The sequence below is a fragment of the Salvelinus fontinalis genome, chromosome 4 (genome assembly GCF_029448725.1).
Source record: "Salvelinus fontinalis isolate EN_2023a chromosome 4, ASM2944872v1, whole genome shotgun sequence".
NCBI classification, from domain to species: Eukaryota; Metazoa; Chordata; class Actinopteri; order Salmoniformes; family Salmonidae; genus Salvelinus; species Salvelinus fontinalis.
The window spans coordinates 18,541,723-18,553,989 of record NC_074668.1 but is presented as its reverse complement, the minus strand read 5'-3'; the positions used below and the strand labels follow the sequence as shown (position 1 = coordinate 18,553,989).

At 42.8% G+C, this 12,267-nt stretch overlaps 1 protein-coding gene across 5 annotated transcripts; it reads right to left on the bottom strand.

Moving 5' to 3' along the window:
* Positions 1–3,824: 3,824 nt before the first annotated feature.
* On the bottom strand, positions 3,825–11,517 carry LOC129853235 (AN1-type zinc finger protein 5-like). 5 transcript variants are annotated; one of them, XM_055919039.1, is made up of 6 exons: positions 11,220–11,517; positions 8,419–8,583; positions 8,071–8,167; positions 7,897–7,973; positions 6,059–6,172; positions 3,825–5,652 (listed from the first exon to the last, which is right to left on the bottom strand). In XM_055919039.1, exons 1-6 carry the CDS (start codon positions 11,227–11,229, stop codon positions 5,504–5,506), a joined length of 612 nt encoding a protein of 203 aa, XP_055775014.1. In that variant the 5' UTR covers positions 11,230–11,517; the 3' UTR covers positions 3,825–5,503. The 5 variants fall into 5 exon arrangements, with proteins under 5 accessions (XP_055775014.1, XP_055775016.1, XP_055775015.1 ...); XM_055919041.1 differs by having other exon boundaries at positions 11,235–11,517; XM_055919040.1 differs by having other exon boundaries at positions 11,324–11,517.
* Positions 11,518–12,267: the final 750 nt, after the last annotated feature.

Here is a 12,267-nt window from a genome sequence, read left to right as displayed (position 1 = left end):
TCCATTCTATTAAAATATACAATGACCCCAGACCCACCTGCAGAGAGGCTGGTCCCCTGTAGCTCAGTTGGTAGAGCATGGCACTTGCAACGCAATGATAGTGGGTTTGAATTTCGCACCCACAAATAAACAGTTTATTGCCTACAACGGGTCTAATCCTGAATGGTTAAAGCCGCATTCCAGCTGGTGTCTATTCCGCAAGTTACCACCAGCTAAATCGCCTATTTCCTCTGTTCTATCCGACTGCGCAATCCACTAATCTCCACATTATCTCACATTTCTTTTAGACCAACATTCCGTTTTCAACAGCAGATATTTGTATAAACTTTGCAATCTGTCTCTGACATGTGCAACATTGTTTCAATATTCAAATTCGAGCTCCAGCTGTCTCATAGTAATGAACGGAGTCAGGATGAGACAGACAGCGTTTCTCAGCCAGTCGAAATCATGAATCAGCTGGCACTTTTAATGGATATATACAGTACAAAGACATGTAGATTGAAAAAACGTCAAACGAAACTAAGTGCAGGTAGTTTGTAGTCTTTCCCGGGTCCAGTTTGAAGTGTGTTAGCTGTGTTATTGTATAGCTCCTCCAAACACCGGCTTCTTGGGCATTATCACTTAATTCTTGGTTTGGTCTATGAATGTGCTGTTTGTTGGCAACGGTAGCCCTAAAGTCAAAAGTTTAGTCAATGTAGCCTACAGCTGATACGTGTTCTATTATGGACTTGTCTGTATGAAGTCATGTAAGGCTATTGAAAGGTGTTTGTGTAAACTGTAGATTTTTTGGAAAGTTATGCTGTTGGAGAGTGTAATATCTTTACAATACCTGCAAGAACACAACAATGCCATTATTCTAGATGACATCTCTCGAAATCAGCGAAACACCAGCTGAATTCGAGATGTCTCTTCCGTGCCATGATCGAGCTCAGGACTGAGAAACGGGGAGTGAGGAAGAGATGAGGATCACCCTCCCCCACTGACCCAGCTGTGTCTAGATTATAATTGGTATGACCTGGCGGAGAACATGAAGGAAGTGTGGGTCAAAGACAATGCCGACACTACATGGATCAGTACTCCTTCAGATGCGTCATGGGCCCCTTTTTAACTTGCTGCGTGAGTATCACGGGAACTGGAAGCGATTATGTATGTTGCCAAATCTGTTCATTTCTAAATGTACACATGATTTGAACAGTTTGCCACCTTAACCTGGTCCCGTAGTGATGTCTCTATGGAGACGGCGTCGGGCCTGATGACCGCCAGCAGGCTTCTGAGCAGCCTGGAACTGAGCGGCTGCTGGGCAGGGAGCCCGGACAAGATGACAGTTACACAGGATAGACACCTGGAGGCGACGTATCATCACTTGGACATGTGCTTTACATCTAACAGGCGCCCTCATTCACACATACTATGTTATATTGTAGAACAGTGGTTCCCAACCTGGGGTACTTGGCCTATCCACAGGGGGTACTTGAAGACTCAGGAGGCCTATGGGTAAAATGCACATGAGGGAGGAGTATTTCAGGGCAGAGCAAAATTCAGTTGTTACAAAAACCAAAATAGCTTGGGAACCACTGTTGTAGAATATACTGTAGATTATATCCCCTAATCACTATTGTTTGTTATAAAATTACATTTTAAACAAGAATTTCTTTGTCGTAGCTTTTTAATGACTCATTTATATTGTATTAAATTATAAAATGACAATACTGCACTGAGTCTACAATACATTCAAATATATTTTTCACCTTTAAAGTTGGCGACTTGGTGGTTTATTACTTGACTTTCGCTGCTGCCATGACTCCAAGAATTTCTGCAACTTCCAGTCAATTAAAAAGTAAACTGAATTCCAATTCCATTTTTTCCACATTGGAGAATTAGAATTTCAGTGTACATCCTGAATTGAAATGGGAATTCACCCTAACCCTGGTTACCAGTTTCAAAGGTAGTAATGTAAAACTAAGGAAGATCTCAAATGCAATATCCTTGCGTCCTCTCATCTCTTTCTCGAAACTGATTGGAGGATAAGGTCAGAGGGGTGGGACCTCAGAATTTCTCATTCAATGGGTTTTGAGAAGGAGACGGGGAGTATGCAATTGAGATCTTCCCTATGTCAAGACGAATAGCACGTTCCTTTATTTTCCAGTCAGTGAAAAGCTGTGACCTCTGGACCTACGATTGGCCTTTTAATCATGTTAATGCAACACTTGACTTTCACAATTGGTTATTTTTTTCCCATCCCCTCTTCAATCATTCATCCAGTGATTTGTCTACATGCACTCCCTTTGTCAATCTTCCCCTCTTTCTATGTCTACCCTTCCTTCCCCTCTTCACTCTCTCTCAATGATACAAATACCCTGTGACCACTCCTATAATCTCAGTGGGAGAATCTTAATTGGATATTCCCCCGTCCTCTCTCTCAAAACCCATTGGAGGTCAGAGGAAGGACATCTGGCTTTCTCACCCAATGGGTTTTTAGGAGGCGAGGAGAATGCAACTGAGATTCTTCCAGTGACTTAAAGGAAGCTTCCTAGATGACTACTGACACGTAATGTTAAACCTAGGTCAATAGCATGCCTAAAAACTCATGACTCCCTCTCCGCTCTCCTTTTCTCTTTATCCATCCATTCTGAGCAAAAGTGAGGGATGCCTGTCTTAAGGGAGATGATGGAGAAGTAGAACAGGTTCAAAAGGATGAATGGGACAGTGAGCAAGTATTCCTCTGTTTGTTTAGTGTGTTCTGTATAGTAGAGCATTTATTTCTAGGAGTGTCTGTTTAGTGTTCTGTATGGTAAGGGAGTGTGTGTCATCGTTGGGACCAGGCTCAGACTGGTCACGCTCTGAGAGTTCAGTGATGGTACCTCGGGTCAACCCTTCATAATCTCAAACATGTCCAATCCCTACGTTCACAGTGAACTCGCCCTGACCTATCAAAATGCTCCCACTTTCCCCTATTGCCCTCCTTGTGAGCTTGCTCTCACACCCTGGATTAAAATCCAACCTCTAAACCCTCTTGTAGAACTGAGAGGATTGTATAGATTAGCTGGGTGGAAATGTCATATTGCTTCTAAAATGCAAGACGAAGCTATTGCCATACTACTTATCCAATCCCTTCAGACCTACAGGAGTGCCTTGGCTGTAGGGGTTGATTTGGAACAATCTCCTTCCTACCATAGTTCCCCTAGCTCTCCCCTTGTAGTGTTAACTCCCCACAGTAGACTATGGTGCATTCATGTTAAATCCACTGATGTCACACTGAGCCAGCTTTCCAGACATCTGCACACTCACTAACACATGGCAAGTGAAACAGACACACATTAGGGGTTCACCAGGGGGTAGATGTGCCTGTCGCTGCCCTCAAAGGGAGGCTACGGGACCTCCCCAGCTGTTCCTGGGTCAGATTGAACAGAACACGTTGGTTCTCTGATCCTCCTGCTCATGTCCCACATCAGCTGTCCTCTTTCTTCTCCCTGCTCAGACGGAGGGGTGACGTTGAGGTGAGGTACTAGGGGGTGAGGCAGGGAGTTGAGCTTAGTCGTCTTCCTCACTCTCTCCCGGCCTCAGCTGCCAACACACTTCCAAGCATGTGACAGGTGTGCAAAAAAAGTGTGCCTCCAAACAGTGACTGGCACACATTCACCTCTACCCAGGCAATCCTTTTTCTGTAACCAAACTAGAATAACCAACCTCTACTTGTAATGCTATAGCAAAGTTGAGCTCACAGGAGCAATAGACAGATGCATGTATATACACTGTGGGATCCTGATCCAAATGACATCGTTGAGAACAAGTGAAGCTGTAATCCAAACCACCAACACCAAGCCTTGTACTGTCTCTCTGTACAGTCTGTATTTACATGATACAATGCTGGGTAGCAAGATTATATGTAATACATACATTTTTTGTACAAATTTGCATATATGACAATCAAAAGGGGAAACTGAAACATAATTTTCTTAAAAGTAGACCTCACATCCCTACAGGAGAACAAAAATAAGATCAACACAGGTCTCACACAGCCCCTCCCACCCCACAGACCCATAGCGGATAGAAAGCTGAAAAGAAGTTGTCTAACTCTGGAATCTATTTTTCAAACCGTGGCTCTGGCATGCTCCTGTAGCTTGTGCTGTTTAACCCATATTGCTTCAGACTAAGGTGGGGGCGCACACAATCTGACAACCATGTGCTCACTCAAACTCACTCGCTCTTAACACACACACCCACACAAGCATGGCTGGCTCACATAGCCTAACTCCGCAACTATACTGAATACATTTGCTAATGTCAGTAAATATATATTTAAAAAATGACCTAGCACTAGTCTCGAGTGATGCCAATTCATTCAGATATTTTACATAGCGCAACCCATGCAGTTATCCCATTCATACCCCCATATATCATTACATAGACGGGTAGTGCCCAAGCCTCACTTAGAGAACTGCACCAGGGTCAGTGTACACAACCCTCTGCATGAGAGCCAGTTGGGAGATTCTGATAAAGTTCAGTCCCACATGATAGCTGGTTAATTAAGTGTTTTTGTCCCCGTTCTCACACCTCTAACAATGAACGTCAAAATAACGACTGTCACTTGATCAAAAGGAAACTGTGCCAGGTTACCTAAAAATGGCCTATCGAGATAACCCCCTCACCTGGCAATAACGAAGTGATTATAAGAGAAGGCTTCATATGCACAATGCGATGAGGAGAAACATGTCCTGCTGCGAGGTAGGCGGGTCGGAGAGGCTTACGTGTCTTTGTCATGCAAGACAGCAAGGGTACAACACCGTGTACAGACAGAGCCCTCCTCCATATAGCCTTTTGTGATCAAAACAATAAATTAGTGAACAGCTGTTTCCCATGAATATGTTTGCAATTGCATGCACGCTCAGGTAGCAGCTGTGAGCGCTGTGGCAAAAGTGCGCAGTGGCGGAAGCGGTCACACAGAAGTTTCTGAAACAACTTTGCAGTTAGAGGTCATACCTTTCAGACAACTGACCCGACCAACTGATGTGAACGGAGTGTAGAAATGGAGACAACTGAACTTGTCGAGATACAGCTTTTGACAAAATGTCAATTTGGCAACAAAGTGGCCAAACAGCTCAGGGGCTGTATTCAGTGGGACACAACGTTGCGATGGAACGTCCAGATAGAAATATGTTCCGCAGAACAGACATGCCCCTCTGACATGTTGAGGGGGGTGGATCATGTTGGCTCTATTTATGGCATTTCTATCCATCTCCAACATTCACTACGTCTCATCGACAGGTACCCTGGGCTTCTTTTTAAAAGACAACAAAAAACAGAATATCGGCAAAGATACAGGAAAAACAATATATTATAAAAATAAAAAAAGACAGTGATCATTCATGCATCTCCCCCTCAGGCAAGGTCTCTTTCACTTTTCTCAAGGTTGTGATTTTAAAAAAAAGTCCGATATCCTTATGCCAATGTTCATGTCGAGGGTCCAATCATACTTCAGTCTTTGTGTGGATGGTTCTTAACCCTATATTCTCTGAATCTTGTCGGCGACCACTACAGGGTTCTCCTTGCGGATCTTGGCAGCTGCCTCCGCCTTGTAGTCGTAAGGGCAGTTGTGCTTGTCGGAGTACCGATGGAGACCGCAGAACCGGTTCCCACAGCGACAATCGAACCCTGGGGTAGAGTTAAAAGGTCAGAGATTAGAGGGAAACCACTGTAGGAACCAAACACCAACTCAAAAAAATGATTCACCTCTTAATAAAACCAGACACACAAGAATAAGAGTTACATTCTAAACTGCCTCTTGTGCAGATTATTAGATCAATATGTGACATTGATGGGGTTCCTGCCACGTTAGACACTACTTATACAGTCATAAAGATCTGAGACCATCACAAATGTGGAAGTAGTGTTGTACATTGCATGAACCCCATCAATAGTCAATTTGTGCGATAGCAGTGTATGCGGCCTGGAACATGGCCAATCTCTTCAGCAAAAACGGCATTACGGCGTACACATTGCTCAATCCTGTCATCACATTTCTTTGAAAAAGCACCACGTCCTGCTATGGCATGCTCACCTGTTAGGCCCACCCTCTTGCGGCACATGAAGCACCTATTCTTCTTGGGATTAGGGGTGTCTCCCTTAGCCTCGTCACCAGTGGCAGGGCTAGAAGAAGTAGGCTCAGTCACAACTGAAGGAGAAAACAGAGAAAAGCACTTAAATATACACTTCAGTCTGGAGATTCAAATGAAACAGAGTTCCTGTGTTTTAGCACCCAAGTACAAGGACTTTAAGTCAGGGTGCATCTAAATACACTGAGTGTACAAAACATTTGGAACACCTGCTCTGTCCATGAAAGACTGACCAGGTGAAAGCTATGACCCCTTATTAATGTCACTTGTTAAATCTGCTTTAAACATTTTTTTTGCGTAGATGAAGGGGAGGAGACAGTTTAAAAAAAATAAATGTTTAAGCCTCGAGACAGAATGTGCAGAAGACAAAACAAAAAAATATTTAAGTGCCTTTGAACAGGGTATGGTAGTAGGTGCCAGGCACACCGGTTTGTGTCAAGAACTGCAACGCTGCTAGGTTTAACGCTAAACAGAGTCCCCATGGACACCACCGTTCAAAAGTTTGGGGTCAGTTATAAATGTCCTTGTTTTTGAAAGAGAAGCACATTCTTTGTCCATTAAAATAACACCAAATTGATCAGAAATACAGTGTAGACATTGTTAATATTGTAAAGGACTTGTAGCTGGAAACGGTAGATTTTCAATGGAAAATCTACATAGGCGTACGTCAACAATGACGAGGCGATTCCGGGATGCTGGCCTTCTAGGCAGAGTTCCTCTGTCCTGTGTGTGTGTTCTTTTACCCATCTTAATATTTTATTTTCTGAGATATGGTCTGAGATATGGCTCTCTTTGCAACTCTACCTAGAAGGCCAGCATTCGGTGTCGCCGCTTCATTGTTGACGTTGAGACTGATGTTTTGCGGGTACTATTTAATGAAGCCGGCAGTTGAGGACTTGTGAGGTTTCTTTCTCAAACTAGACACTAATGTACCTGTCCTCTTGCTCAATTGTGCACCGGGGCCTCCCATTCTTTCTATTCTGGTTAGAGACAGTTTGTGCTGTTCTGTGAAGGGAGTAGTACATTGTGTTGTACGAGATCTTCAGTTTCTTGGCAATTTCTCACATGGAATAGCCTTCATTTCTCAGAACAAGAATAAACTGACGAGTCTTTGTTTCTAGCCATTTTGAGCCTGTAATCGAACCCACAAATGCTGATGCTCCAGATACTCAACTAGTCTAAAGGCCAGTTTTATTGCTTCTTTAAAAATCAGGACAACAGTTTTCAGCGTGTGCTAACAATTGCAAAAGGGTTTTCTAATGACCAATTAGCCTTTTAAAATAATAAACTTGGATTAGCTAACAGCGTTCCATTGGAACACAGGAGTGATGGTTGCTGATAATGGGCCTCTGTACACCTATGTAGATATTCCATTTTAAAAATCTGCCATTTCCAGCTACAATAGTCATTTACAACATTAACAAATGTCTACACTGTATTTCTGATCAATTTTATGTTATTTTAAAATGGACAAAAAGTGATTTTCTTTCAAAAACAACATTTCTAACCGACAACTTTTGAACGGTAGTGTATGTCAAGAATGATCCACCACCCAGGTCATCCAGCCAACTTGACACAACAGTGGGAAGCGTTAGAGTGAAAATGGCCAGCATCTCTGTGGAACGCTTTCGACACCTTGTATTGTGCATGCCCCGACGAATTGAGGCTGTTCTGAGGGCAAAGGGGTGGGGACTCAATATTGGGAAGGTGTTGTTAATGTTTTGTACACTAATGCTAAAGTGGATCAAACAGAACAATGTTTCCCTCTTGTAGTATGTTTTACCAGGCTCTGCTTTATCCTCTCTTGAGATGCTCATCTCTGTCATTTGTTGAGTCACTGGAAGAGAGCCTTGAATAGTTCTGCAGAGGGGGCAATTGATAGAAAATTATAAGTTAAAGACATGAGCAAAAAGTAATGAGACATCTATTGTATCACACGCGGACATACACACCTTACCTAGCCATGTCTGCAGCAGAGCCTGATGAAGGGTCTACTTTGGCTAGACTGGCCTCTAGTCGCTGGATGGCTGAGGCATCAGGGGTAGGACTACCAACTGTTCCGGAGAGACAGCAAAAGTAAAACATCAACCTCAGATAGGAGAAGATACTTTTTGGTTCAACAGTTCTCTCAACAGTGCAGCTGGCTCATAATGTGTATGCTAATTTTAGCAGACAGCAATAACTTCCCCATGCAATGTAATGCAGCTTTGGTGAGAGTCTGGTTTTGGGGACGAGGACACACTGTTTGGAGTAGATTTGTGTTGTGTGTGTGGTCAGTAAGAAACAGGGTGGAGGAGGAACTTACCCATTGGGCTAAGTTGGCTCAGGCCGTGGGTACTACTCTGCTGACGGTTCAGGTGCTCCTTGTAGCAAATTGAGCACATGCCATTGTTCCTGGGGTTGCCATAGAAACCACAGCCAGTGGTACAAAGCACAGGCGTCAGGCTTGGGTTAGTCTCTTGGGCCATCGCTGTTGACAAATGGGAGCAAGGTATCTTGTTAGTGTGTCTGTATGTGTGCATGTGTGACAGCGCGGGTGAGACCTACAGTACCAGTCAAAAGTTTGGTGTGTCCAAGGCATCCATGGTGTGCCCTTTATTTAAAGGGGGAGATCAAGCTGATCCTAACTTATAGGCCAATTTCTATTTTGACCTGTTTATCAAAAGTGTTGAAAAAAATTGCCAATAATCAACTGACTGGTTGATTGAGGTCTATAATATTCTCTCTGGTATGCAATCTGGTTTATATGTAAAATTAATGATGAAATTCCTCATTGTGCACAAGAAAACAGGAGAACAAACAGTGAGAAGAACAAATTGAGACATGTTCTCCTTGGCAGGAGCTGAGCATGTCAGCAAGACACTCAAGGTAACGAACAACCGGTAACTTCCCCAAGACGAAATAGGCTTCAACACTTTGCCGGGAATATAAACATTAAACCAAACGGAATATTACATTAAAGATCTATGACATCGCCCACAAAAATAAAGGTAAAATGAAACAGGTGGCACTTGACACCTCCAGTCCCCAGGGGAGCTTATGTCATTGTAGTCATGACCAAAACATGTCAAATGCTCTGGGAAGGGACCACAGCAGCCTATTCAGAACCTTCTGAGATGTCAGTGTTATTATGGCCCTGCGATCAACAAACAATATGCCTGTCAGCCTTAGCACTTTACAGCAAACACGTGTGGTTGTCTCCAACCCCCCACACAAGGGTTTCCTTGAAGCCTATTCGACTGTATCAGGTGTCTGCACAGCAGAGTCTCTTGCAAGCACGAACATTGTTGATGTTGCCTGGAGAAAATGTTTGAATGTCACGAGCTGTAAGATGATCGTGACCTGCTCAACGCCCAACAATCTATATTTGCCAGCTGGGCATGTACGGAACACGAACGCTCTCACGCATCTTCTCACAGAGAAAGAAATAGCATTTGCAAGCCATCATTCTTTTTATTGGACAGACAAAAGTGGTGAGTATTTTGCTCTTCTGCCATCCAGGCCCTGCTGCTCTACGATAGAATGTCAGTTAGGCCATATGTCAAACAACGTACTTCACATGGATCAATTCTGTCTACAGCGACTATATATTTAAGCAATAAGGCCCGAGGAGGTGTGGTATATGGCCAATATACCATGGCCAAGGGCTGTTCTTACACACGACGGAATTCCTGGACACAGCCCATAGCCGTGGTATATTGGCGCTATATCACACCTCCATACACCCGAGAAGCCTTATTGCTATTATAAATTGGTTACCAGTGTAATTAGAGCAGTAAAACTAAATGTTTTGTCATATCCATGGTATACTGGCTAAAAGCCATGGTATGTCAGCAATCAGAATTCATGACTCGAACCACCCAGTTTATAATTTAAATCAAACACCAGCTAGGCTAATTTGTTTCGTGACTGTAGCCTATCCTACTGTTCATCACACCACTTGGGGAAAATGGCTTGGCACAATGTGCTTTTTATTCAATAGGATAGACCTAATCAAGGCTGCACAGATTTGCCTAGCTTTACCTCAAATGTCGCTAATACAACTAACAAGTAAGGTCTACTACAGATAATCTAATCTGAGCAGTGCCTTGTTTAGTTAGGTCAACCGTCATGGAACACTTTCATAATGTTCACCAGCTGGCAAAACGCAGTATCTAGATTTTTAATCAGGCTAGGCTATCCAATGACTCATATCATGGTCAGTGACATTAACAACAACCGCTTAAGGAAACAAACAGCTAACAAAGGACACACTGAAATACATTGGATATGACCCCCCAAAAAATCATCGAGTCACGCTACAGTACAGCAAAAAATGCTATCAGGCAAGACCTAGCTAGACAAGCAACATTGCCGAGACCAAAAGCAATAATAGTGCTAGCAAGGCATCTTTGTTGCACACAATGTATTGTAACTAGACTAGTGAAGTAGCTAGCTAGACATCAATCAGCCACGTTTCGAACCATGTTCTTCTGTGCTTTCTTTGTCTGCTACTCATCTCTTCCTGTTGTTTGGACGTCGTTTGATAGCTCCCATAACGTTACTAGTTACCTAGAATGACTTTTTGCATACAATGTTGTTAGCAAGGTAACCAGACAAAGAATTTCTGAACTCAATGTCATGTTTAATGGAAAATTCATTTGTCGTTCAAATCTAACACAAATCTAACAATCAACTAATTTCAAAATTAACCAGTCAACTCATTCGACCAAAACTCTTAACAATTCGGTTAGTAATAACAACTACTTAGGTAGCTAAGTTAGCTGATAACGTACGTATTATTTTAAAACTATTTTTAGACAAAACACAAATACGAAAAAAGTACCTTAAATATATCACTAGTTTACCATTTAAAAAAAAATAAGATCGAAAACCGATAGCATAACGTCCGGTTGCTGTAACGTTAGCGACCCTCCTCTCTGTCTTGTTTTTCCCCTGGATCAGCTAGACTAACACGTTCGGAGGCTTGTGATGTTGTCAGTGAGGAGGTGGTGACAACTTTAGCTCGCTAGACCTTGTTTACCAGGCATAAAGGATAACTAGACTCTCTCCTCTACAATACACACATTTATAATGTTAATTGATATTTTTTTTTTAAATCCTTACGAAATTCCATATTACGTTGATGTTGATCCAATTTTTCGGGGTCCCTTTTTTCTGTCTTCAACCATACACCAAGACAACCCACCGCTTCAAATCTCGATTCTCACCTGCACAATTTGATCGGAATCACACAATATGTATGGTCTCGTTAAGCAGTCGTTTTTTAAACAAATCCTGTCCCCAAAATGTATTTATCGCTCTTTTCTCTGACCGAGGCTGTTCCTTCTTTCTTTTTCTCTCTCTCTCTCTCTCTCTGCACCCTCTAGTTGCTTTCTCGGTCGTTTCGTTCTATAGTAAGAGGAGTGGCAGATGATGTCACCGGGAAAAGAACGTACTGTGATTGGCTACCCGAGAACCCCTGGCCCGCGTGTCTCACACCGTACGGTACAAGGGGTTGGGCATTCATTCGTCATCCACCCACGTACAGTCAGTCTGTGGGTATCGAGCCACAACATAACTTTATTCAGGAATGTGTCTAAATTAGTAATTCAAATAATGTTGACAGGCTTGTGATAACATATGCGTGTTTATTATGTGAGAATATCACATATTTATTTGTCCACCACAGATAGCTTCTTGAAGCATTGAGGCTATCCAGCCAATTGTGTCGAAAATAGGTTCATTACTCAAGTCTTTGGTCAACATAGTGTAGGCTAGTGGCACATGCTGGTGAAAATAATTTAAAGAAGCCAAATTATTATAGATGACGGCCCACACACCGGAGTTCGCTTTTTGCCTTCAACTGAAACCAATATCAAACAATTCAGGTGATTCCTCGACAAAAACAACGCTTCGTACGTCATTGAGCACGTGCTTCTGATAAAGCGATACAGGCATCCTCACACTGTTTCGCAGTAGTCTATACACTGTAAAGCCAGTTCCAAGCATTACTCAGTGCTCTGGTATCAAACATAACGTCACTAGGTGTGTGGGTGTTGCAATACGCGCTCGTTTCCTCTCCCCACCCCAGTCAAGAATCAAGAAGAACAGCAAAACAAATCTAGGGGTGACATACCCATCGGACACACGCAAGGTACTGACTCCTATGCTC

Bases quoted from the DNA above. Each gene is read 5' to 3' on its own strand.
- LOC129853235 (XM_055919039.1), bottom strand. The intron at 7,974-8,070 runs GTAAGGTGTGTA...CCCCCTCTGCAG, and splicing joins TCTGCTGCAGACATGGCTAG to AACTATTCAAGGCTCTCTTC. The intron at 5,653-6,058 runs GTGAGCATGCCA...ACTCTACCCCAG, and splicing joins CAAGAGGGTGGGCCTAACAG to GGTTCGATTGTCGCTGTGGG.